The sequence below is a fragment of the Syngnathoides biaculeatus genome, chromosome 4, assembly GCF_019802595.1.
Source record: "Syngnathoides biaculeatus isolate LvHL_M chromosome 4, ASM1980259v1, whole genome shotgun sequence".
Lineage (NCBI taxonomy): Eukaryota > Metazoa > Chordata > Actinopteri > Syngnathiformes > Syngnathidae > Syngnathoides > Syngnathoides biaculeatus.
In genome coordinates, this window is record NC_084643.1 from 32,290,083 (window position 1) to 32,315,942 (window position 25,860).

Sequence of the window (25,860 nt, forward strand, 5' to 3'; positions counted from 1 at the left end):
TGGGGCAATAAAGGTAATTTCTAAGGCTATTTGTAGCACATAGATGGCAGATGATGAATGCTACAAATTAATTTATACAGAAATGACTTGTATTGTATTGAGTGGTTCCTCAATAACCCACATACTAGTACAAAATTAACAGTTCGAAAAATAATTTTAAATTATTTACTGTAATAAGGCAATAAATGTATACAAACAGAAGAGACAACTAACAAAATGCCACATTATAAAGGTTTTATTGCAGGCAAAAAAAAATATAAATAAAAATGCGCACACTATAAAAGACCAGTCCTTTATCGGCCTCGAGCATCAGATGACGACAAACGCTTAACATAGTGGACTTGAACCACTGACTGAGGACAACGTTTAGGATTATTATTTTTTTTTTAATATATATATATATATATATATATATATATATATATATATATACTTACAGATTTCTAAAGCTCACCAAGACATGTGCACTTTGAAGAAATTGGGAACACTTGAGAAAAAACAAACGCCACAGCACTCCACGTCCCTCTTGGTGGTGATTATGGGCTCAAACTATTTTCCAGATGGCTAAAAGACTTCTGGCAAAACGAAACAAACAATAGGAGTATCCAGGAACAAGGGAACTACTAATACCTCGACTTTTTTGTTATTTAAATTCATCATGTAGATTGTCTGCTTTTTTTTTTTTTTTTTTTTTAAATTTGCTCTGACCGAAAACAAAGTGTAAGAAGTGCACCTATAAACAGCTTTGTTAAATTGCTTGTTTACAGTCAATATTTGGAGGTTATGAGACAGTAGTTTGTTTTGCTTCACAACTTCATACAAGGTACTTGACGTGGCCTCTGATGTCATTGCTGTCGTTTCCTCTCAGACTCTAAACAGAAATCTTCAAAGGCTTCTTCGATTTCGGGATCCATCTCGTCATCAAAGTCGTATCTGGAACAAAACAAAATGACATCATACAACACATTGTATCCGTAATCTACATGCGGCCTTCCTGTGAAGAAAGTTACCATTATTTCTGGCCTATAAAGTGCGACTTTTTTCACACGCTTTCAACCCTGCGGTTTATGCGGTGATGCAGCTAATTTGTGCATTTTTTTCTCATGGCCGAAGGGGGCACTCTAGCAGAAAAGGGAAGAGTGAGACCGGTTGAATATATGTGCCGAGGTAGTGACTTTTACCGGCCCTGTTAGCACTGCGCTAGCGTTACTGCCTTGTCTCAGTGATTTTTACCAGTATGTTTTTTGTAACCGGCCCTGTTAGTGTGGCGCTAGCATTAGTGTGGCACTGGCGCTAGGGTTAAACAATCTGTGTACTGTTTTCCTTTTTAAATATCTCGGGTTTCAATGCGAGCAATTGCGGCTTTTACACAGCTGCGGCGTATGTATGTACCAAATGGTATTTCCTTTACAAATGTACTGGGTGAGGCTTATAACCAGGTGCACTCTGTAGGGTGGGAATTACAGTAATCAAATAGACATATACAACTCGAGCTATTGTACGTCACTGCTAAATTGAATCATAGGACCTTGATTGCTCAGATAAAAACTGATTTTGCATCATTAAATATGGTGACGTGCACCTGTGGTGAAAGTTTTTACTGAATTGTTGTACACACGGGGTCACTAGCTCACGTACTAGAGTAAACGTGACTTTGAATGTGTACGACTTTAAAAGACAGGACATTTATGAATGGACTCATTACACATTTGTTTACCTACTGTTTTTATCCTCGTCATTTAAAAAACAGCATTTTGTATGTTCTAGGGTTGTCTGAGTTATATTAAAATTGTTTTGATGATTTGAAACCTTTTGTGTCAGGGGAAGAAAAAAAAAAAAATCAGGGAGCGGCAAATGCTCTTTGACAGCACTAAAAATAGTGAACTTTCCCTGAGGTTTCCCTGTTGTGGCTTGTTACGTCATGAGCAGCGCAACAGGTGTTACCCCAACAATAAAAAGATTTTGTGAGTAGAGAAAAAAAATTGCATCCATTGTATTTATTGAATGATAACCTGCCCTACCCTGCCCTCTGACTGACTTGCTAGATTCACAATTTAAGTGTATTTTTCCTTTGATGTGCTGTGCGTGAAAGCTCTTTAAACACACACAGAGACACACACGTGCGCACACACACACACACACACACACACACACACACACACACACACACACACACACACACACACACACACACAGGGCAGTTTTAAGCCACGCGTCTACGGACGGAGACTTACTTACTTCATGCTTCCCTCCTGATTTATGTGCATTTCATACAGAGGACGCATATCAAAGAAGATCCCTGATCTCTAATCAAATTATAAGTAATACAATTATAACATGAGAATAAATGTTTCTATTATTAGAATATTATAAATATATAACACACATGACAACATTTTCTTTTTTTTTTTTTATTTTCTTTCCTGAGATGCGCATGACCTGGCCCATCTGTTTGTTTAAGAATTAAATGTGGCCCTTGAGTACAAAACGAAGCAACAAGGGGAACTGGAGAGATGATGTTAGTGCCAAATGATACAAGAAAATCAATTGGGATGCAAGTACTTACTCATCATTTTCAATTTCATTCTCCCCACCAAACTCATGGAAATAGTCTTGCCTTTCCATGAGCTCTTGGTATTTCTCAGCATATTCTGTGAAACAAAAGAGTCGCATTAAGAGGAGTATTAGCAAATCTTCTTGACTTCTTGTGCAGAGTAAACAGGATGGTGGTTTAGGGGTGAGGTGCAACAAAAAAAAGGTCTCAAAAATACATCTAGATCAGGTTACTTCGTCCCGGGCAGCTCCTCCACTGATACGCCAGATTACCTGGGTCTGCTGCTGTAAAAGGAGTTCCGTCCTCCGTGTAGAAAGTGGGCTCATTCTGTCAGAAAAAGCGGGGATAACATTGGGTTTATGTAACGGATAAAAGATGCAAACTGCATTAAAAAGCACAGTCACCATGTAGTAGTTGGGGTCGTTGTCGGGTGTAGCATTGCTGGCCGCTGCAGCGCACACTCTTCCCCAGTCACTAGACCTCAGCTCTACTAGCTTTAGAAGCATCTGTCGGACATCCCTGAAGAGAAATGTACACCTTTTCCATTCTGCTCTGCTATGTAGTGCTGGATCGTCATCTCCGTTAATACAATACATTGACTTGTAAACGAGCACACACCTACTGCATGTGGCATCCAGTACAATCGTTTCTATCCTCTGGATCAGCTCTTCCATGAATGGGTTTCCTCTCTCTTTCCAAGCATCATCCAAGGCGGAACCCGTGAGCTTCAAGAGGGAAGGAAAAAAAATACTCATTGAATTTACTAATACACCAATTGCTAAATAAAGTCTTGCAGACTAAGTCAATAAGGGTTGACAACCTTGAGCAGTTTGACTGCACAGATGATGTTTGCATCCACCGGACTGGAGAGCAGAGTGTTCAACAGGTCTTTCAACGCGTGCAGAAGGATATGAGCTCGACTTAAAGCTCCTTTGGCACTCTTTATCTAAACGCAACACAGATTGAAATGCATTTTCACACCTGACACTGTTCTGTCTGTTGACTGACTCACAGTCTATATATAGACAACCATTCGCACACACATTTACACCCACGGTCAATTTAAACCCTTCATAGGCCATGCTTGTTTTGAATGTGGAGGAAGCTGGAGTGCCCAGAGAAATCGGCTCACTCAATAATCAAACCGAGAACTAGAGAGAAGAATTTTCGATATTGCCTAATGATTCAATTCTTTATTGATTCTGAAATTCATGGTTATGTGGGGGGGGAGGGGGGGGGGGAGAATCACACAGTGGACTGGAAATGAAAAAAACAAAATACCCGCTGGACATTATAACCAGCTTTTGGAGGCCCTGGAGCTCAGTGGTTAGAGCACTGGTTTGGTAAACCAGGGGTTGTGGGTTCGTATCCCACTGGGGCCTCCACTCCCTGAGAAGGGTTGCGTCAGGAAGGGCATCCGGCGTAAAAGTTGTGCCAAACATATATGCGTGTTCATCTGAGATGACACGCTGTGGCGACCCTGAAAGGGACAAGCCGAAAGAAACTTACTTTCTATTATAACCAGCTTTCTTGATATATGATATAAACCTTTAAATTGAAGAAAAACAACTAACTTGCTATGACGTGGGTTAGGTATGCAAGTTCCTGTTATGTAAACGCACCCTAAATGCATCCTACGTATGTTGCAGCAAGTGTGTGCCAGATGTTCTTCTGCCCTCCATGAGTGTGTTTGAGGCCCTTAACTGACACCGCATTTGAAGTTCATTGTAAAGATAAATGCAAAAAATAAAAAAAATTACACAAATTGTATATCTTAATGCAAGACATTGTTTTAGAGATGACCACCTTAATGCTAAGACAATGGAAAATGCTATTGAGGGGCTGGCTAAAACGAAAATTATCACAGGTGGGATTGACCTTCACATAAAGAATATTCACACACACTCTGAAGTAACACACAGACAAAGGTTATACGCCGTTATTCAAAGGCATTTTTTTTCTAACCTGTGAAAAAACTAACACCCAGAAAATATGCATGCGCTCTTTCCCAGAATGCATTGCTATGGTTAAAATTAGTGTCCTGTTTTGACTGCGTTAAAATGGATCTGTGTTCTTTTGTACAGACAGGTTTTCATAGTTAAAGTGGTGTCCTTTCTAGTTGTTTATAGTTAAATTGGAGACTTTTTTTAGTCGTGTGTTTACTGCTGATCTTCGTAGCACCCTTCAAATAATTAGTGTGATGTAAGAATAACCCCATTTGAGGCCAGTAAAAGTTTTAAGAATGCTGACTGATCCCTGCAACAACTATGTGCAAAATGCGCTATGACACCAATTCAAATAGAATCAATAAGGGAATCACAGGAAAATTCAGCTAAAAATAGATTCTAAGGTATTGTCAACTTCGAAACCGGTTCCCACCGATTCCAGATACGCATTCCTATCCAAAACCTTTTGACTGTTGAGGCGCATGTGCAAACCACATCATCTTCTTTGCTGCCCATTAGTTGACCACAAATGGATTAGCTTCAATCGTGTTCAGTTGCAGGGATGCTCGAGCCTCTCGCACTTGATTGTAGAAAAAACGTGGAGTTGTCGCTAGTTGCACTAACATGCGGATTTAAAAATCACTGGGCGCACATAAGTCAGTCAGTGCGTAACACAGAACGTATGTACAGTGAATAGTTCAATTTTGTTTGTCTTTTCGCATCTACCTCCAAGCTCACAGGTTTAAGGTTTGAATCATGATGTGTGCAGTTTGCATGGGTTTACTCTGAGCATTCTGGCTTCCTCCCATCTTTCCACACGAGAAAACCATGCAGGTTTATTCTTCACTCTGAAGTGAGTGCGAATGGTTGTTTGTCTATATGTGCCCTGTGAATGGCTGGCGACCAGTCCAGGGCATACCCCGGCTCTCACCTAAAGTCAGCTGTGATGGGCTTCAGCTCCCCTGCGACGCTGGGGACAACCCCTACGGCAAATGGATGCATGGCATTTCACGCACACGCACAAAACAGAGCATCTTACCTCCAGATGAAGGTAGAGCTCTCCAAGAAAGAGCACAAAAGCATGGAACTTCTTCTGTGTGCTCGGGTCTCCTTGCGAGGCGACATCTCTCTGCTCAAACTCGGTTTGACACCTGCAACACGCAATGCTTTATCTCTTGAGTGTGTATGGGGAGGTGTAGCTATGGGAGACTGTATCACAGGAGGGCATTTTACTTTTTCAGGAGCAGTTGACGAAAGTTACCACTGGGTGGGCTGAGGTTGAGATGATGGGACAGATAGTTACAAAGGCGTGCGCCTGTGTAAGCGAAGTTGGGAATGGCGGTGGACTGCAATGGAAAGGACATTAAATCACAATCAGGTTCTACTGTACACCAGCTAATTGGTTGCTGATTGAAGCTGTTAATTTTAACATAGGAAATGATAAGTCAATTATTTAGCAAGACAAACAAAAACATTTTTCTTTTTTAGAAATTAGATAGTTTTATGTGTATTTTAATACAGTAAAGCCTTGACCTATAAGTTAAAATCTCTCTGTGGTCAAGCTTGCAACTCAAATCAATCGTGTCTCAAAGTAGGTTGCGTTCCAAAAACATCAGCAATCACTTGCATTTTTCATTTTCCTGGGAGCCATACTGAGAAATAATTTATGGAAAGGAGGGGGAAAAAAAAGTGTAGGTTTTGAAGTGCAACTGTATCAAGTCATCACTGCTCGCAAGGGAGGAAGAAAATACATAAAAACAGCTGGCTTGTGTCACAAAAAACGTGAAGGATGAGGTGAGTGGCACTACACTTCAAAAATGAAACACCCCAGTACGAAAAATAAAAATAACATTCACCAACAAGCACATACAAACTAAATGTTGACTCCTTTCAACAGGGATGAGAATGACCAATTTGGAAAAACACTGAAAATGTCTGTCGAGGGGGGTGGGATATTTTTTGCTCCTATCGGAACACAGAATGCACAGCACTTTGCCGGGAATGTCCACTTTTTGTATGTGTTCGGTTAGGCATGTTGATACCGTTTTCGGTCCTATCTGCACGTTTACACTTTTTTCAAGCCATGCCCGTCTGAAACAGTTTTTGATTCCAGCATCCTTGTCAATTGCCCTCGCTCGATCTTTATCCTTTTTTCCAACACTTTCGCCATCGTAAAACTTTGAACACACCTTCGCTCAGTTCACGCTATCTAAGTCCCACGCGCCATTACTTGGCTAACTAACAAGTTACACTGCGATTTCTGAGAACCGAGAACACATGTCCATGGCAATGGTGAAACTTGATTAACCACAAACACGATTGGATCGTCATACTGTATAACTCTGTTGTCCAATTGCGTAATCTGCCGCAAACAAGTTTTAATGTTTAGATCGCAAAATGTAAATATTTACACTACCGAGCACGTTAGAACGGCGATATGATATGATAGTCGTGCTTGTGCTAGCACTAAGCTGAACTTGCAGCTTGGAGCCCACCAACGGATTTCCGCTTATCTCGAGAACGGTCATTTTGGTCTGAAAAAGTCAGAAATCCGCCGATCGGCGGAAAATTCTCATCCCTGTTTCAAAGACACTGCCACGTGCTGAAATTGTGTGTTGAGTGATTCTGACTGGATGGGGAATTTTAGACCTTTTCAGGCTTGGCGAGCTATAAGCAAGCTTGCGAGTGACATATTGGAAGACAATGACGAGCAAAACCACACATGTAGGGATGGGTACCCAAATTGGGACTAGCACAATTAGTTTATCTTCGTTCCTTGTGCTATACATTGCAAGTAACTTTGCTTTGCACTTTGTAATACTATTTATACTTTGTAAAATACTGCAACTATTTTTTTCACCATTCTGTATTATTTGTTTTAAATTTAGGATGTTTTGTTGTATTTGTCAGAGGTAATATTTAATATTTAAGTAAATGTTAAAAAAAAAAAAAAAAAAAAAAAAAAAAAAATCAAAAAATCGGATTTTATTATTGAATACCATAAAAACACACAAAAGTACCAAAAATTGGTAACATTGAGTACTAGTATTGATTCGCAGGTACTGGAAATTGCTACAGTACTGGCTTAAATGTTAAAGGTATCGATGCCCATGAGCATACTTACCTCTGTGTAGATCAGATCCACCAGTTCTGCCAACAACTCCTTTGTAGTAACATGTGAATTTAGCACACTTGTTAAGTGTTCGACATCAGACTCAAACATTCCAGGTGAGGTGCTCAGGTGGCAAAGGAAGTCTCGGACCACATCTGTCAAGAATCTGGTGCTGAAGGTGTCATCGTCGTCTTCATAAAAGTTTTGGCCCTTTGATTGGGAAAAGGTAAGAAAAGGCAAATAAATCACGTTGACAGTTAAAAAAAAAAATGGTGTGATTATGCTGCTAACATCATTTTGGAACACAGCAGTCGGGACAAACTCTGGAGCGCTGGCAGAGAGCTTGGACGACTCAACCAAGGAATCCAAATTATTAAACCCGCTGGACACAGAAGGACTGTTGGCATTTACACTGTGCTGGCCTACGCTGTCTCTTTTACTCTCTGAAATTAGAAGAAGACAGACTTGTGACACCGACATCTTAAAACTCTGATACTCAATTGCATGGTGAGTCAAGTCAATCTTATTTTGTGTCAGTTGACAAAAGAAATAATCCTAAAATCCTTTTCTAAGGAGCAGGTCTACAAGGACGGTCATTACAAATTAAGTAAATCAACAGAACCCAAAAAGCAACTCGGGACACTAAATTCAGGCTCATAAACATATAACATGACCGTAATCATTTTCACAGTGAGCTCCATACAACTCAGAAAGGAGCTGTGTAGTCTTGTAGTCAATTGCGCTTAACATTTTCAGAGACACAGTGCACGTTTTAGAGAAGATGATTTATCACCATCAGAATCAGAATCACCTTTAATGGCCAAGTGTTTAAAAACACGAGGAATTTTTGTCCGGCAGTCGGTGCTCCTCTAATATGACATTCAAAACAAAGAACAAGATGGCAACAAGAATAAAGAACAAGAGACATTTCTGTTTATAAGAACTATTCCTTATAAGTCATGCGAGATGTAAAATCGTCTTCATTTAGTACAGGTTAAGAGATAAGCATGATAACGTCCAACATTGTGTTAAGTTTGTACAGCGTGCCTTCACCTGTTTGCAGTTCTCGTTATAGACCAGTGCAATGTCAACGAATCGTGCTGTCTACAACATATACACACACACACACACACACACACATATATATATTTATATATATATATTTTTTTTAAATGTAGGAACTTTTGACCCAAAGTACCAAGCTGAAAATATCACACGCATTCCTGATTTTTTGCTACATGATTGACCTTTTGAAATTTGTACTTTTCAAAATCTCATTTAGTGTAGCATATACCAATGGTTTTCAAAAGAACATTTTCTAGATTGCAGGTAGCCTTTTGGTTGGTCTACATCTCAGATGTCTACTCTCTGTCTGTTGGCCTACTGGCTCCAACAAAAGGAGATGAATTCCTAGTGTTTTTTGTATACGTGACAAAATAAAGAGGATTCTGAAATACACATTTTATGACAGTAGTCTTGGAGCCTTTGTGACATACTTCATCCTTCACTTTCTGAAATGAGTGAAAGAAAAATATTCAACTTTTTAAAGAGACATTTTTTTTCCCATCACAGATGCTGCTTTGTGTACGGAAGCGTTACAATGGCAGTTTAGTACACGAGATGGTCCTGCGCCAAAATGCTTGACTATTTAGCAACAGTGGTCACCTGACCCCAACATAGAATTACGACAGAGTAACTTTCAATATAGTTTTTTACGTCACGTTTAAACAGGGATTATGGTTTAAATGATTGTCAAGCGAGTAGGATTTTTAATTTAAAGCTACGTCATCACCCACGAAACAAAATGAAAATGCTAAATAGCTTAATCCGGAGGTTATTTCTCGGTTTACAGAGACACTTCCACATTTGGACGTGGCTTAAATTGGTTTGCTTTTTAGCGAAGGGAGTGCGAAAATGGGACGTGTTTAAATGGAGGTGACGCACTTTGGCCTACTGTTAACACACAAAACAGGTGAAAGTGAAGGGCATGAAATCGAACGCGACAGCTAAAGTCTAGCTAGCTAGCTAGCGTTAGCCAGCTGTCTGCTCCTTACCTCCGCTCGCAGCACCAGCAACTGCAGCAGCGCCATTTTCTGTGGCCGTGCTAACGTTGTAGTCGCCAGCAGCTGGGCACGTTCGGGGTTGTCTCAAAGGTTCGCTTGGGTTAAAAAACCCGATGTGACTGTTGCTGTCCCAAACCGCACTCGGGAGTGCGGGGTCTCCTGGAGGATTTCGGCTTCTCCCTGCTCCGGGAGCTCTGTTAAAATTCTCGTTCATGACCAGCTTATTTTGACAGCTTTGCCGCTCAGTAAAAAAACATCTACAGACGCTCGGGAAATTTACGTTTTCGCTCACAAATCTTGTTTTTTTGTTTGAGATCCAACGCGTCCTGCCGTTAGTTCACGTCGGGGTTTAGTCCATTATTAACTTTTTGGCCCACTTCCTGACAACAAACCCGCTCTTTTAATATTTGGGGGCGAGTTAATGTCATCTAGTGGTGTGGAGTGGAAGTTGAAGAAGGAAGTGGTAAAAAAGTACAGTAGTAACTAAAAGTACACGCACAGTTTTTTTTTTGTTTTTTTTTAATCCCTTTAAGAGTTCAGATTATAGTTCACATTAATCGTGGGAAAAGAACGAAACAACCAAATTGTAAACTCTGGTTGAGTTAAAACACAATGACATTAAAGCAGAAAAGTAAAAGTAGTTGCCGGCACAGTGGATCAACTGCTAAAGCGTTGGCCTCACAGTTCTGAGGTCCCGGGTTCAATCCCGGACATGCCTGTGTGGAGTTTACATGTTCTCCCCGTGCCTGTGTGGGTTTCCTCCGGGCACTCCGGTTTCCTCCCACATTCCAAAAACATGCAACATTAATTGGACGCTCTAAATTGCCCCGAGGTGTGATTGTGAGTGCGGCTGTTTGTCTCAATGTGTCCTGCGATTGGCTGGCAACCAGTTCAGGGTGTACCCTGCCTCCTGCCTGTTGACAGCTGGGATAGGCTCCAGCACTCCCTGCAACCCTCGTGAGGATAAGCGGCATTAGAAAATGGATGGATGGAAGAGTTTTGAAATGTGAAAACTTTCCGATGTGTTTAGTTCTCCATATATGCAAATTAAGGAAAAAGACATTCATGGATATCAGCTGATTTAGGACTTTTTTCACATCAAACAGTAACCTAATCATTCCCAAACTATATACAGTATTCATCAAAAAGTGTGTGCATGTGGAAAGGGGTGGAGGGGGAGGTGGGGGGGGGCGTTGCCCATGTGTATGACTCCGGGCTGTCAAAGTCATCTTCATCCGGAGACCGCATCATAATTGTGGTTTCTCTCAAGGGACCATTATGACTGTGAACATCTCCGTAAAAGCAAGCACCTCAGAAGTATACACAAATTCGCTGAATTTAGGTGTTACTATATGCAGCTCTGGGAAAAAAAAATTAGGAGGTCATTACAAATGTACTAGTTCACCCCAATAAATGACCTGCCGGCAAAAGTTCACTGAGATGCAAAGAATAAAAAAGTGTTTGTCATTTTCAGAGAAAAAAAGATTTGGACATCCCATGTTAGAATGAAACTGCAAGTGACTTGTGTAATTGACACTCGCCAGTCTTTTGTTTTAAAAGTGCTATGCAGTGCTATATCCATCCATCCATTTTCTTTTGCCACTTATCCTCACGAGGGACACGGGGAGTGCTGGAGCCTACCCCAGCTGTCAACAGGAGGCGGGGTGCACCCTGAATTGGTCGCCAGCCAATCGCAAGGCACATAGAGACAAACAGTCGCACTCACAATCACACCTAGGGGGAATTTAGAGTGTCCAATTAATCTTGCATATTTTTGGGATGTGGGAGGAAACCAGAGTGCCCGGAGAAAATATGGAGAACATGCAAATTCCGCACAGGCGGGGCCGGGATCGAACCCAGGTCCTCAGAAATGTGAGGCCAACGCTTTACCAACTGACCCACCGTGCCGCTGGAGTACTATATATTGAAGCAGATCTATTAATGATAACGAACAGTTTCCTATCTGCCAATTTTCCAATACAATACTGTTTCATAAACATTTTTTTTTTGATCGCACAGAATTTGTTCGGAAGCGTCTCTCCCACCCCGAGCTCATTCGGTAGCGGCTCACTACAAACATGTGTTGCACCAGATTTCTCAGCGTAAGTATTCATTAGTTGTTTTCACCCTCCAGCCATTTTCCACTTGTTTCCCAAAGCTGGATCGCATTATGCCACCGAGAATTCCCGCGCCAGAATGCGAGGACCCACTTTGATAAAAGATTGCTGCAGCTATTTTCTCTTATTGCTGTCCCCCATATGCCAGCGTCCCGGAGGAAGTTCGAACACTTTTAAGTGTCTGGGGAGAGCACGCGATGACAAACGACACTGGGGCTAATGGCGGAGGAGGGGGTCGGGTACAAGTGTGTCTGCTGATGGACGGGCCTCCCTACAAGGCCGCTATTCATTAGCTCCATTTAGCTTATTTCCCCAGTGCCTCATTATATAGTATCAAGAGTCATGAAGGATGAATTAAAGAAAATACCGTGTCTTAATTTCATCCAGAGGGTCAAAGACTCCTCCTGCGAACACGTGTTACGGTAAATGATCTCGGATTTGGTTGCGGCAACCACATGGCACACAGTAAATAGCGTTGGAGAAATGCGCGGCAGCATTTCTTAAACCTTGAGTCGCCAGAAAAGAAGACAACATAATTTGAGGCTGTACTGGTAATAAAATAAACAGTCTGACAGAAGGACAGGAACAATCTTTGGTCCTCAATACCAGCAACTGGAGGGTCAGTTCCCAGAAGGGTAGGAAGAAATTACAGGGGATCCTCGATTTACGACATTGTAATTGAAAGATGTTTTGCGGTTGTGAGCACAATGAATTAATTCACACAGATTAAGATTATGTCGTCACCAGTAGAGTCTTTATTTTAAGTGCTGCGAATTGCTTTTCTCTCTACTTCTGAACACGCACCGCAAGGACCGGAGAACTCCCACAGGTCTGAGTGGCTCGGAGGAACGGCAATTTCCATTCGTGTGCTGTGGTTAACCTGTTGGTTTTCATTCCCCAGCGGGTTCTATTTTGCAAATACACACCCGAAGCAACCCCTTGTATGTTTCTCACATTCCAAGTGGAGAACTTGTAGGCTGAAATGCCAATATTTTTTAGGCAGACCAAAATGCACGAGATACGTAGCTGTTCTTAACGTAACAAAAGCTACTGGTGTTTCTACAGCACAGTAATTGAGACTGTTATGGTCACTGAAAAGGTGATAGTTTATATCCATCCATCCATTTTCTTCGCCGGTTATCCTCACGAGGGTTGCGGGGAGTGCTGGAGCCTATCCCATCTGTCAACGGGCAGGAGGCGGTGGACATCCTGAGCTGGTTGGCAGCCAATTGCAGGGCACATGGAGAAAAACAGCCGCACTCACAATCACACATCGGGGCAATTTAGAGTGTCCAATTAATGCATGTTGCATGTTTTAGGAATGCGGGAGGAAACCGGAGTGCCCGGAGGAAACCCACGCAGGCACGGGGAGAACATGCAAACTCCACACAGGGCGTTCGGGATTGAACCCGGGACCTCAGAACTGTGACGCCAATGCTTTACCATCTGATCCACCGTGCCGCCCATAGTTTATATCTAGTTTCCAAAGTTTCTCCATTTCCATTGCATCATTGACTAGCAGGTGTTGCTGTTGGGTCCTTCATTTCCTAAAAGAAGACAAACTATTGATGGTGCGCTTTCTTAAAAATAGATTAGTGCCAAGATTTAAATAAAATGATGTGGCCTTGTTTTGTCCAAGTGTTATCATTAACTTTACAATTTTTTTTTTCTACATGCAGTACATGTTCAGGCTCAGTTTCTGAAAGGCATATATCGGATTCTGTCTGTTTTCAACTCCAATCTTTGAACAATAGATTTTATTTGTTTGGTGACAATAGGGAAAAGCTGATTCCAGAGAAATAAAAAGTTAGGAACCCCTGCTCTGTAACTGCCCAGTGTTTCACGGCTTGGCCGAGATAGATGTTCTTCGAGACAGGATAAGAGGACACAAGGCCCGGAAATTTGCGGCGTTAATGTTTCCTTTGCGCGCTTTTGATCTGGAATCAAGGCATCTGTCACTGATTAGCACACTTGCGTGCAACTACTGTATGAAGTGGGTGGTCAGATCTAGGTCATGTCACTCCTTTTCTTGCGTAGTCACGTCGTATAGAAACCAGAAGCGTTTTTATCCTGCGCCTGTAGGTTTTTAGACAGTATTTTCATATTTCCAGCAGGTGTCTTGGGGTTGACGCTCACCGACAAAGCATATCCGTATTGTGTACTCCCTCCCCTCCTGTCTTGTCTTTATGTTTCCGCTCGGGTTGGAAGATAATCATTAGAGCAATTGCTGCCACATGGATTACCAAAGCCTTCAGACTTTAATGGTTCCCTTGTCAGCCATCCAGATAAGGACACACATACCGTGACCTGAATGCTCACAAATCAAGAGTGTAGGGTGAACACAACAAATGGGATGCAGAGGCCAAAAACTCTTGTTTTATTTTCACTTGATAGAGATCCTATTTAAAAAAAAAAAAAGTAAAGAATGCCAAGGAATGCTCGCCTCGTAAGTGTTCCCCTTTCAGTTAAATAATCACGAAATAAATAAATCAGTACAGTACAGACAAAATACAGGTCTTAAGTAAGTGATGGTTTTCTTCATTCTGTTCTCTAGTGTTTAATGATAAACAGGACATACTACACTTGTCATCTCTATATTTGCCATTTCACGCCCAGTTGGCACAGACAGGATAAATATTGCATCCTGTGTCACGCCAAACATATACTCACTCTTCTCTCGAAAATGAAGTTCATGAACCCGGTTGTTTTGTCATTGTTAGTGCTTTAGTTCCAAGATTCCTTACTGAGAGTCTTCACTTCAAGCGAGAGCGCCGATCTTCGCCAGTGCTGCCATTTGTCCTCGATTCCGGCGGGCTCAGGCCATGATCGGAAGGAAGTGCGTGGCCGTGTTTTTCCTGCGCGTTCTCTTCCCTCGCACGGGCCTCCCGTGGATGTTCAGACCCACAAACATCTGCCGCTTCTTGTTCTTCCACTCGGCTGAAGCGTACGTGTTGTAGCCGTTCTCCTCAATGCGCTCCTTCAGCGCGCAGTCAATGCCAAACTGCCTCTGGAAAAAAAAAAAAAAACAGGAGCCACCATGTGTCAGTCTAATAGTTCAGCTTTACAGTCGACACCATCACACTTTATCTTCTTTTTTTTTAAGTGCGAAATGGTTGCAAACTTTTCTGTCTATTCGGGACTCCTTCCTTCTGCCCCGCCACCGTTGCCGCCATCTTATTGCTTCTACAGAGAGTGGTACATCTGTCTGCATTTACATTAGTTGGTCTTGAAAAGTGGTCCCTGCGAAGCTTTGAGTCAGAGGCACTTGTAATCAAGTGATTTGAGTTCTTCGAATAATCGTTTCAGAACTAATTTAGAATGAGATATTTTTACACTTGTATGACTTTAGAATTATGTTAAACTGTAACAACAACAACTGTACTGTTAATAATAGCTTGTTCTAGCCCCAGTCTGACTCTGGAATATATGATTTTCAATGTTTTTCTTCCAATCATTTTCTATGCTGTTATTGTGTTTAGATTTAGGGGGAAGCTTGAGTTCACCTTAGCGGCAGTCAGGCAGAAGGGGGACTACACCCTGGACTGGTCGGCAAGTAATCACAGGGCACGTCGAGACAGATGACCATTCACACATTGACTTTGCCACTTAGCGGGGAATGAACCCATGCTGCCTTCCCCAAAGACAAAAAAGGAAACCACAATCCCATAAATTAGTCTCCATTATTCATTAGGGATTGACTGTGACAGAAGAGTCTCTGCTAGGGCAAAGTTTATAAAACAGTGGTGAGGTGATGTATGTATTAGAGATGGTGGCACTGAAGAAACAACAGGAACCAGAACTGGAGGTGGCAGAAATGAAGATGTTGAGGTTCTCGTTCGAAGTGAGCAGGTTGGATAGGATTAGAAATGAGCTCATTAGAGGGACAGCCAAAGTTGGATGTTTCGCAGACAAGGTTCGAAAGAGCAGACTTCAATGGTTTGGACATGTCCAGAGGCGAGAGAGTGAGTATGTTGGTAGAAGGGTGCTGAGGATGGAGCTGGCAGGCAAAAGAGCAAGAGGAAGAGCAAAGAAAAGGTTGATGGATGTTGTGAAGGAAGACATGAGGACTGTGGGTGTTAGAGAGGAAGATGGAAAAAGATGACGCGCTGTGGTGACCCCTAACGGGACAAGGCGAAAGGAAAAGAAGATTCATTAGGGATTGACAACTACCAATACCAGGTATCATTATAGGGCCAATACTGATGTTTTGTCATCATGTTATTTAAAATCTTATGAATGTAACGTAGTAGTGGTATCAGTATCAGTAAGTACTCAGAAGACAATAGCTATCGGTTTGTGTTCGACCCTTGAGTTTCCTCTTTCCGCTATGATCCAACTGGAAACTATATCGTTCTCTCGTGAGTTTCCTGGGTGCAGACTTAGAAAAATGAAACTGGAGGGGGTTCAGAGTCATGAGATTTGTTTTTTCTGCCTGAAAGCATCGAAACGAGACTTCTGATACTCACCGCTCCGTACAGCTCTCCCTTCCTGCTGATTGCCAGATAGTAGTTGCTGTTCAGCCCTTTGATTGCCACCACCCCCACGTCCACCGATGTAATTTCCAGAATACCTAGAATACAGTACGAGGCAGATTTGATCAATATGGCTCTACATTTTGTATTCTACCATGGAAAAATGGGGATTGCTTTCCGGTCTGCAAAGATCAAATTGAGATGGCAGAGGTTGTAAATGTGCTCATTGTTTTTCCTGCTTCAGATAAGACAAGAGATCAATGCACATTGCATGTCACCTGTCTTGTACTTCTTGGACCTCAGATCAGATTTTTTTTCTTCCTCTTCCCACAGATGGACCAAAGTGTGATTGCATTTTTGAAACCCATAAAGGAGGGAACACAGGATGGGACATTTAGGCCCCAAGTTTTTTTTTTTTTTTTTTTTTTACAACTGTAAACAAGATTTACAACTGTGTAACCGATTCCAGCTGCACAGTTTGAAAATGAAGAGGTGGACACCACTGAGAATCTTCAGGTTGTTTATATTCAGTTTGCTGGGTCGGGTTTCTGAGTCACTTTGCAAATAATTCAAGGTTCTCAACGACTATCACAGGGGCTAATTTATACCCCAGGTATGTGGTCTGTGTACCAGAGGTCATCAGAGAGATATAACTTCCCAATGTGTCCTTTGACCACAACGACTACTTGTCTCATTCTCTGCTGGCAGTGCGTGTAGGGAGCGACTATTGAACATGTGGGGAGGACATATTTGGATGTGTGTCTGCCTCCAGGGGGGAAAAAAGGCAAGTGAGCAGAACGCAATCAATTTTTTAGGTTGGTTGACATGAGCTAGTAAAATTGAATAGTTGTTTTCCAAGTGGACTTTTTTTTTTGTTAAATGAAAAACAACTGGAAATGCTGCAATTTTCTGTTATTTATAGCACCAAGCCAGCTGTTGGTCACGTTTTGTGGATAGCATATGTACGTACACCTGCTGCACCCAATGCCCTTTGGTATTGGACATGACACATGGGACCCCCCCTCCATTATACAAGAATTTGTGCGCCTTCATTCGTCATCAGTGGCTATCCAGCACAATTGCTGGTGTCTTAGATCAGTGATTCCCAAACAGTGTCCCGGGGTACATTAGTGTGGCGTGGGAAGTTATCCAATTTTATGTAATTGCTAAAAAAAAACAAGCATTTATTTCCACGAAATAATATATCTTTATTCATCTATTCATGCCAGCGAGGCACAATGACAGACAGAACAAAAAAAAAAATCCTCTTTTATTAGATGGCAGGAAGTACATACAGTAATTAATCTATCCATTTCTGGTGACATTTACTTTTGTTGGTGTGCCGTGGGATTTTTCAATTGTAAAATATGTGCCTTGGCTCTGTAAAGGTTGGAAATCACTGTCTTAGATATTACTGGGCTCACGACTGATAGCTTCCAAGCTAGCTGGTTAGCACTTCTCTTTGAAGGACGTAAGGATGTACTGTCGGCATGAGAAAACAGCAAGATGATGGAGTATCTATTTTTCCGATCACACTAGTGGTATTCGGTACTTTTAAGCAGGGTGTGGTCTAAGCACAATCTGTGGACACGCCCACATCATTTGAGCGCAGTGACAAAGGCTTGATTTTTCACAATTTTGAAGCCTCATTGTCAAAACCAGAACTCTAATGTGGAGCCAAATGCACGACTCGGTAAGCAGGAACGCAGTTAATAGAAGGTCTTTATTTGTTCCAAGGTCGTAAGCCGAGAGGTCAGTCAGAGAGCAGCAGTATCAAGGACGTTAAGCTTACTGCGTTAGTCGGAGGACAGGCAGAGGTCGACACACCGGGATTCGGGATCAGAAACAAGGGAGTGCTGGAACGAGGCATGGATGGCAACGATCTGGCAAAGCTTGACTCTCCGCTGGGTCCAATAAGTACTGGGGTTCATTATCGCAGACGAGGCGCAGGTGTGCGCCCCCTAATCAACGCAGGTGTGTAGGGGACCTGCACCGCCAGGGCTGGGACCCGCAGGACCATGTCAATCATTTTATATACCTTCAAATTTGTCAAATCATTGAAATTTGGCCACGTTGTTTGGTGTGTCAAATTTAGAAGACATACTGTAGGTATTTTCGCTTTAGAGGGACTTAACTTGTATTTATGCGTTTGTTATTTTCACTGATTTTCTCCACAGCTTATCCTGGAGCCGATCCGAAATAGCAAAATGCAGTCTACAATCTAAAATAGTTGATAGACAATTCATATTTACATATTTGAGTGAAGGTTAAACGACTATTAAAGCAATCCGGCCATATGCACTTTTCAGCAGTTTCTGGTATTTTAAGGCCTAAATAATAAAATAACTTTGATCGCATTATTACACATGCATAAATTTTTTTGAAGTCCATTTTATGCTTGCATTTTTTTGGTGTATACAAATATGCATGCAGCTTGTTTAAGAAGTGTGTTTTAATAAGTGTAAATGTGTGACTTTTTTAATGGTGTCTCTCTTTTGCTTTATTTCTGATTGGAGATGTGCCTGGAGCGTAACCCTGCAATGAATGCCGATCACTTGAAATGAGTTTTTGTTGGGACATGTGAGATTTATGTAAAGTAAAATGTGTTTCTGGGCTCAGTAAAGGTTGGGAACGGGGAGTAAAGGGGTTCTTTGGTTGATGCGCAGACAGTGTTAAAAGGTTCTGTTTGGAATGGTGGTGATTACGGTGCTAGTTGGGTATCAGTAAACGAATGCCAATCAGTGTAATGTGCTCGGGAAGTGGCTGTCTGGAGTTGCCATGATTTGTTTGATGTCATGACTTCCTCCCTTACTTCACTAATTCCTTGAGCCGTGGCACCCCTCACATGTGCAGACAGCCATCACGGTGAAGGGGACGACACCCTTTGATCAGCACCGCTCATGTGTCTGATCATTGTTTGTGCGCCACCCGCCACCTACACCCTCTTCCGGATCTGAGGCTGGAAGCTGTGTACTGGAGTGGACAGAGGAGCACGCAGGTGTGTCCCGAAAAGAACAATCCGTCCCTTAAAGCCACGGCGGGCTCCCTCCTCGTCCGCGAGGTCGTGACTGTATCGGTTTCTAGTTCAAACAGTGGCACCTCGGGGCGATGAGGTCTGAAGCAGCAAGGCGGCGGTGGGGACTGTGACACAACGGCCATTGAAGATCTGAGAGGAGCTGGTTTTTGGGTAGGGATCAGGTGTCTGGGATGGAGTGAGGATGTAAGACAATCTATGGCCGAGCCTGGCTGCTCTGTAAACATGGGAGGGATGAAAAGCCAGAGAACAGAAAAGCCGTGACAGTAAGACTGGGGGGTGGAGTGAGGATTAGAAAAGGCTGTAATGATCACTGATCAAAGTCAGCCACCGGAGGCTGGGGCGAGACAGTTTTATATACACTGGCCCGCACGCACACGCATTAATGTGCTCGTGTACGCTCATGGACGCGTTTAGCAGGTGGAAAGACGTTCCCTTGCCACAGCATTGGGCACACGTGCACCGTTTTATAAGATCAAAGATTCAGCTCGGTCCTGTGAAGTGCAATATATGAAATATTGTACTTTGCAGAAGTGTTAAACACCAATGCACCATACCAAGAGGTAATGTTATAAGTACGGCAGTAGTAACTTAGCGTGGCTTCTTACGATGCGTGACGACAAATCCCCCCCCATACACCAGTGGTTTATTACTCCAGGGAATACCAAACAGTTTCAATGGCAAGGGCCAATGTTTGTGAAATGGCTCTGATTGTTTTTCTCGCTGCTTCACAATCGCTTGTTTTGTCAGGTTGGTCACAGCCCAAAGTACAAACTCCACTTTGAATGAAGTAACGACATTTTGGAAAACATAGAAACAGCATTCATTGACTTTGCAAATCCTTCTCGATCTCTAGTTAATTGAATAAACTAGTAAAAACAATATTTACAGTAATATTGAACTGTTAAGATGACTTATAAGTTGGGGGTCTCTGTTGTTGCGCTTCATAATGACCCACACATTGGCAATGGAAGACAAGTCTGGACCACCAGCAGGCCAGTCGAGTACTTGCGCCCTTTTACTACAAAGCCACACTGTTGTAATACGTGCAAAATGTACCTTGTCAACATCTTGCTTAAATAAGCAGGGACATCCCTGAAAAGGATGTTCCTTGGATGGCAGCATGTTGTTTTAAAACCTGTATGTACTCTACCTTTCAGAAATAATGGCGCCTTCACAGATGTAAAACTTAGTCATGAACTCTGAACTCACCACCATGTCATCCCAAATGTTGGGTTTTGAACCTTGAACTTATTCAAATCCAGATGGTGTTTTTCCTCTCTGGACACAACGTCCATGATTTCCAACAAAAATGTGAAATGTGGACTTGTCCGACCAGATGCTGCTTGCTTTTCATCTTTGCATGAGTCCATCTCAGATGAGCTCGAGCCCAAAAAAGGTGTCTGCATTTCTGGGTGTGGTTGATATTTGACTTTCGCGTTGCATGGTAAAGTTTAACTTGACTTTGTAGTGCCGAACTGTATTAACTGACAATGGTTTTCTGAAGTGTTCCTGACCCAACGTGGCAATATCCATTACACAATGATGCCGGTTTTTAATGTACTGCCTCCTGCGGGATTGATCGGAGGTCACAAGCACTCCAAGTCTGTTTTCGGCCAAGCCGCTGATATGCAGAGTTTTCTCCAGATTCTCCGATACTTTAAATGATATTGTGGACCACAGAAGATGAAATCCCTAAATTCCTTGCAATTAAACATTGTTGTTCTTAAATTAGTAGATTACTCGTGTACTTCAGTTATTCACAAAGTGGTGATCGTCGCTTACTGCATCCTTGTAAAGAACGAACTGAACTTTTCAGGGATGCTCTTATTTTCCCAATCATGACACTCACTTATTTCCAAATAATCTCTTCAGCTGTGGAATGTTCCAAACAGGTGGTTTTTGAGCATTCCTCAACTTTTACAGTCTTTTGTTGCCTCTGTCCCAGCTTTTTGGAACATGTTGCTGGCTTCAAATTCAAAATCTAAAACAATAATGTTAATTAGTTATACCATTTAAATATCTTGTCTTTGTAGCGTATTCATTGAATATAGGTTGAAAGGGAATTTTAGGTCACTGTAGTTTGTCTTTACACTACATCCCAACTTCATTGGAGTTCACATTCGTAGTATTAATGTATTTGTCACGGGCAAAACAAAAATCTCCAGTTATTGTTCGAACAATCACCATACATGTGACATTTGGATTGCAACCCAATTCTGTTTCTATGTTGGCAAAATAGCCCCATTTTGTACATAAGTCATAAGTCTGTCTCTATAGTTGTAAAACCGATCACTGAGAGTGCATTCTTGTGCCACTTGACAATGTTTTGTAATGCCTTTGCGTGAAACTACAGTACTTAACACACGCCGTTCACAACCTCGTATGTTGGAACCGACGTAAAACGGGGACTCTCTTTATACGTATACGTATCGTAATGGTTTTCCATAACTAATTAATAAAGTTTGCTCAAAAGAAACTGGAAAATGTTTGGACTAAAAGGTGTCAATTTTAATCAAGATTGAAGCCAGTGAGACCATTTGTGGCCTCTTTTGTGATTCAAATTCTATTACAGTACACACACAAAACCATGACCCGTGTCCCATGGACAAAAAAAAAAAAAAATGCATTCCAAATGTTATCATCAATAAACTACAAGTTTTACCAAGCATCCTGTTTCATATGTGTACCAACTGAGGCAGCTGGCAAATGTATAGTATGCGAAACGGGCAACGTGCAGTTTGTTGGATACGCTCAACAACCGCAAATGGTGCATTGGTTGTGGAATGGAACAGTTTTTCCAAAAGATGCCAAACATTCACTTTGCAGCTTGTTTTGCTATCTTCCTCCCTCTTGTTGGATACCATTAAAAAAAAAAAAAAATCAGTTAATTTTCACAGCATGGACGAAATAATGTGTCGTTCTCATGCTGAGGTGGAAATCAGGATGTGTTCTAATAACGTTAAAAAAAAGGACCACAGTGGGCATATCCATCCTCTTCCTCATTTCATTGAAAAGATATACATCTCTCTCTCTCTTTGTTTCTCCTTTCCCCAAATCTTCATCGGAGCACCATCTGTTTTTCCCACGCAAAGAGCCAACGCTCCGATTAAATAAGATGAATGTGTACAACGAAAAACGCATTCGCATCAGTGCACACACGGCACCTACGCACGTGACAGGCTTGAACAGTAAAGAACCAAGTCAGAGAACTTATAGAACAGCAAGTTTTATATTGCTGCGTTGCAAGTCGTCTATTCAATGGGGGATGGGGGTTTGGGGGTAACATATACTGTATGTTTTAACCACATGCTTGTGCAGATAGGTACCGAGCGAAGAAGCTTTCTATATCTTGCTCCAACCTCAGCACATGCTCCCGGTGGGTTAGAAAAGCCATGTGGGACAGTTTTTCCACCGGCATCCCCATAAATCTGTGGGAGACTGGATACTGGCTGTTTAAGAAAGACTGAGCTGGGTCCTCGCGGGGCCACAGGCAGCACCCAAAGCCAGTGCTTGCACATCCTAAGCACCTTAATAAATCTAGAAGAGGAACTATCGTATTTAACCTGTGCGGACAGGTTTATCCCGCAGTTTCATGCTCAGGATGGGAAAGGCTGTCCTTCCGCTCATGGAGGAAAAACGGGATATTTTGTCACTTCAAGGGACTGTGAGGAGTCCACAAAAGACATCAGACCTGGGATCATATCTAGCCCCAGGGAGCAAAGACTGAAGCTGCTGTTGTGCGGTGTCCTTTACTGTGCGAACCTGATACGAGAGCACGAAATCCACAGTGTCCCCCGGACCCCCTCAGGAGAGAGCGTTTTGATGGCAGCCCCATTGATGTAGACGACACACGGCTTTGATGTGACCACAATGATCAGCCAGGCCATTCATGAACTTGTACCTCCAGCTTGTCGCCCTGTGCTCCTTTTCGCCACCCCCCCTCCCTGACGCGAAAGCCACGTTAACTCCCACTGACTTTTGAAAAGGCGACGGAAACGCACTTGAAAGTGAGACGTTTCAGGCCGACAGGAGGATAAATCAGCTCCAGAACGTACATAAACTTAAAGGCGCGTTCACACACCGCTAACGCAATAAATACTCAAGTCGGCTGTATGGCGTGCATGTCACTTTTACAACTTTTCACAAATACGTCAGTAAAGGTATCAGGGTTTTAATACTGCCGGTAAATAAAGTGGCTTCTGTCATGACCTTGTCAAAACAAAAAAAAACAAACAAAAAAAATCTCCCGCTGACGTTGTTGCTCGCTTTGATTGAAAGTGTGGTTTAGCACTCCCGGGGGATCATTAAAAAGTTCCACGCACATACTCGGGGTTGAGAGGGAGAAAACAGCAGAAAAGAGCATGTGAGGAGAAGTGAGCGGGAAGCCTGCAAGCACATGTGTCATCGGTACCCCCCCCCCCCCCACTCCGCTATACCATCACACACCCACCGGAGCATGTGAGCGGCTGCAAGTCTGATAGGCACACACACGTTGCTCGGTGGGAACACTGATCGAGAACGCCGATACCTGTAATTGCTTTAGAGTTTCTCTTGAAACCCAAAGTCTGACTCCGGGATTTCATTTACCCGGGTGGGAAAACACGGAGAGGCAGGGAAGATTATAGAAGCTCTGTTAGGGGCTGGCATCTATAATCCCCCCCCCCCCCAAATTGGCTCAGTGGTTGTTATCAGGGTTTACTCTGGGCTGTGAAGACTGCCTGATAATGGCCGGGTTATCTGCCTGTGCTCCTTTTAAAAGCCATCTGACAGCTACCAACTCTGTGCCGAGTGTTTGGAAACGGCAGATACCGATGGATGTCTGCTTTGAAACCAAACAACCCGGAATGATTCATTTCATCCAGGGGAGTGCAAAATCGCATTTTCTCTGAGACAACAAATTAGAAACAGTGCATTGAAGTCCCTAAAGGGGATTTCGGTCACGTGTGATACAGTACGGTACATACGTTTCTAAAACTTTATCTGGATTCCTGCAGATATCCGATTCCTACGTTGATTACTTACTGAGAGGATCATCCTTGCTCTTGGTTCCATTGACCCTTCCATTCTTGTCGATCCTCAGGAAAAACTTCTGGAAAGAGAACAGCTTCCTCCTCCGTATGTCTCCTTGGAGATGGTTGTAACTGCGCACATGCCGACCCTGCGGTACCCCAGTCCGACCCGGCGGGCTCCCGGTGGCCCCGGGCTTGGGGACGCTTTCCGAAATGTTCAGCGGTGCCCTGTGGCTTCCCGGTAAGGTGAGCCTCAGTCTGTCTCTCCTGAGCTGATGGCAGTCTCCTCCAGGAAGGGTGAAGGCGAGAGCTACCAGGGCTAGCAGGAGAGGCAGAGACCACGAGGGAAACAGCGTGGCGGTCCTCAACCAGTGGCCGGTCCAAGAGTAAGAATGAGCTCCAAAATCAGTCCTGGAGCAGCACGAGGCAGCCTTACTCCCTCCAGCAGCACATCTGATCATGGTAGTGTGCTGTGTGGAGGACTAGAGGCAGCCTCAGAGACTGGGACATGCTGCTGGGGGTGCGGATAGTCTGGGAGGGCAGGGAGGGGAGCCCTCCACTGCCCGCGACAGGTCAGCTATTCCCCCCTGCCGAATCCAAATTATGTAGCACCTGTATGAAATCCTCCGATTTCCCTCTGCCTTGTTTAAATTAAAAGCTGCTCCCTCAGCCTCCAGCTGGTATTCCTCCGAGTTCTTTTCTATTTAGGTCTGCAGTCTAAGATACTTGGAAGCAAGTCAGTAGGAAAGAACATCAATTAGGCAAAGAAAGAGTGTTCCAGTAAGAAACCTGTTGCTTTGCTTCAGGTTTCTCATTCTCTCGATTGCCGTGGTGTGGGTCTTACGTCCAGGAAACTGCTATAATTGGGCAAAAAAAAAAAAAAAAGGTTCAGAGTTATCCAGGTGGAAGTCTTCCTCATCTGCTGAATGAAAATAACGGCCAGCACGCGGTGTGCTCGCTACCAGCCAGACTCCACATGTGCGGCCGAGCCTTGGTAGAGTTTGCGCTGAGAACCCCCCCTCAAAATTTAAAGCGTCACGTCAGCCAATCCAAGTGTGCGTCAGATAATCCATTTGAGTTCGGTTGCTCTCTTTCTCTTCTCCTCTGGCTGCTGTCTCTCTTGACCCCCCCCCCCCCAAAAAAAAGGACTGCAGACTGCTGCAGAGCACCGTGGCACTCAGGTACTGACGCAGTTGTCTGGTGGGGCACAGTTCAGCCAACCTTCTCCTCTTTGTCGAGTCTTCGATGTGAAAAGTTTTGTGCGTTGGTGAGTTACTTGAGCCCTCCCTCTTTCACATTTGCGAGCAAAGCAGCGTGCCAAACCATCTCCATGCCCACATGCGTAATACTCAGACTGTCAAGAACTCTATATGTAATATGCTATCATCCATAGATCCATTCATCTATCCATCCATTTTTTTCAACCGCTTATCCTCACAAGGGTTGCGGGGAGTGCTGGAGCCTATCCCAGCTGTCAATGGGCAGCACCTGTGGTACACCCTGAACTGGTTGCCAGCCAACCGCAGGGCACATAGAGAAAATCAGTCGCA

The 25,860-nt window shown here is 43.0% G+C and overlaps 2 protein-coding genes and 1 long non-coding RNA gene across 3 annotated transcripts; 1 reads left to right on the plus strand and 2 right to left on the minus strand.

The window, feature by feature from the left end:
• Positions 1-401: 401 nt before the first annotated feature.
• Positions 402-10,085, minus strand: paip1 (poly(A) binding protein interacting protein 1). Its single transcript, XM_061816750.1, has 11 exons — positions 9,667-10,085; positions 7,904-8,055; positions 7,625-7,822; positions 5,734-5,846; positions 5,540-5,651; positions 3,375-3,500; positions 3,173-3,279; positions 2,959-3,073; positions 2,827-2,881; positions 2,567-2,651; positions 402-933 (listed from the first exon to the last, which is right to left on the minus strand). Exons 1-11 carry the CDS (start codon positions 9,887-9,889, stop codon positions 846-848), a joined length of 1,374 nt encoding a protein of 457 aa, XP_061672734.1. The 5' UTR covers positions 9,890-10,085; the 3' UTR covers positions 402-845.
• On the plus strand, positions 8,000-13,340 carry LOC133499145 (uncharacterized). The gene is made up of 3 exons (XR_009794559.1): positions 8,000-8,119; positions 11,695-11,777; positions 13,112-13,340. It is a non-coding gene; the product is annotated as an uncharacterized LOC133499145 (long non-coding RNA).
• Positions 13,341-14,242: 902 nt separating this feature from the next.
• On the minus strand, positions 14,243-25,133 carry LOC133499491 (fibroblast growth factor 10-like). Its single transcript, XM_061817549.1, has 3 exons — positions 24,324-25,133; positions 16,259-16,362; positions 14,243-14,799 (listed from the first exon to the last, which is right to left on the minus strand). Exons 1-3 carry the CDS (start codon positions 24,769-24,771, stop codon positions 14,608-14,610), a joined length of 744 nt encoding a protein of 247 aa, XP_061673533.1. The 5' UTR covers positions 24,772-25,133; the 3' UTR covers positions 14,243-14,607.
• Between the last annotated feature and the right edge of the window lie 727 nt (positions 25,134-25,860).

Bases quoted from the DNA above. Each gene is read 5' to 3' on its own strand.
- paip1 (XM_061816750.1), bottom strand. From the start codon at position 9,889: ATGAACGAGAATTTTAACAGAGCTCCCGGAGCAGGGAGAAGCCGAAAT. The intron at 3,280-3,374 runs GTTGTCAACCCT...TCCCTCTTGAAG, and splicing joins GTGCAGTCAAACTGCTCAAG to CTCACGGGTTCCGCCTTGGA. The intron at 934-2,566 runs GTAAGTACTTGC...GTTTTGTTCCAG, and splicing joins AATGAAATTGAAAATGATGA to ATACGACTTTGATGACGAGA.
- LOC133499491 (XM_061817549.1), bottom strand. From the start codon at position 24,771: ATGATCAGATGTGCTGCTGGAGGGAGTAAGGCTGCCTCGTGCTGCTCC. The intron at 16,363-24,323 runs GTAAGTAATCAA...ACTGTATTCTAG, and splicing joins GAGCAAGGATGATCCTCTCA to GTATTCTGGAAATTACATCG. The intron at 14,800-16,258 runs GTGAGTATCAGA...TTTTTTTTCCAG, and splicing joins AGGGAGAGCTGTACGGAGCG to AGGCAGTTTGGCATTGACTG.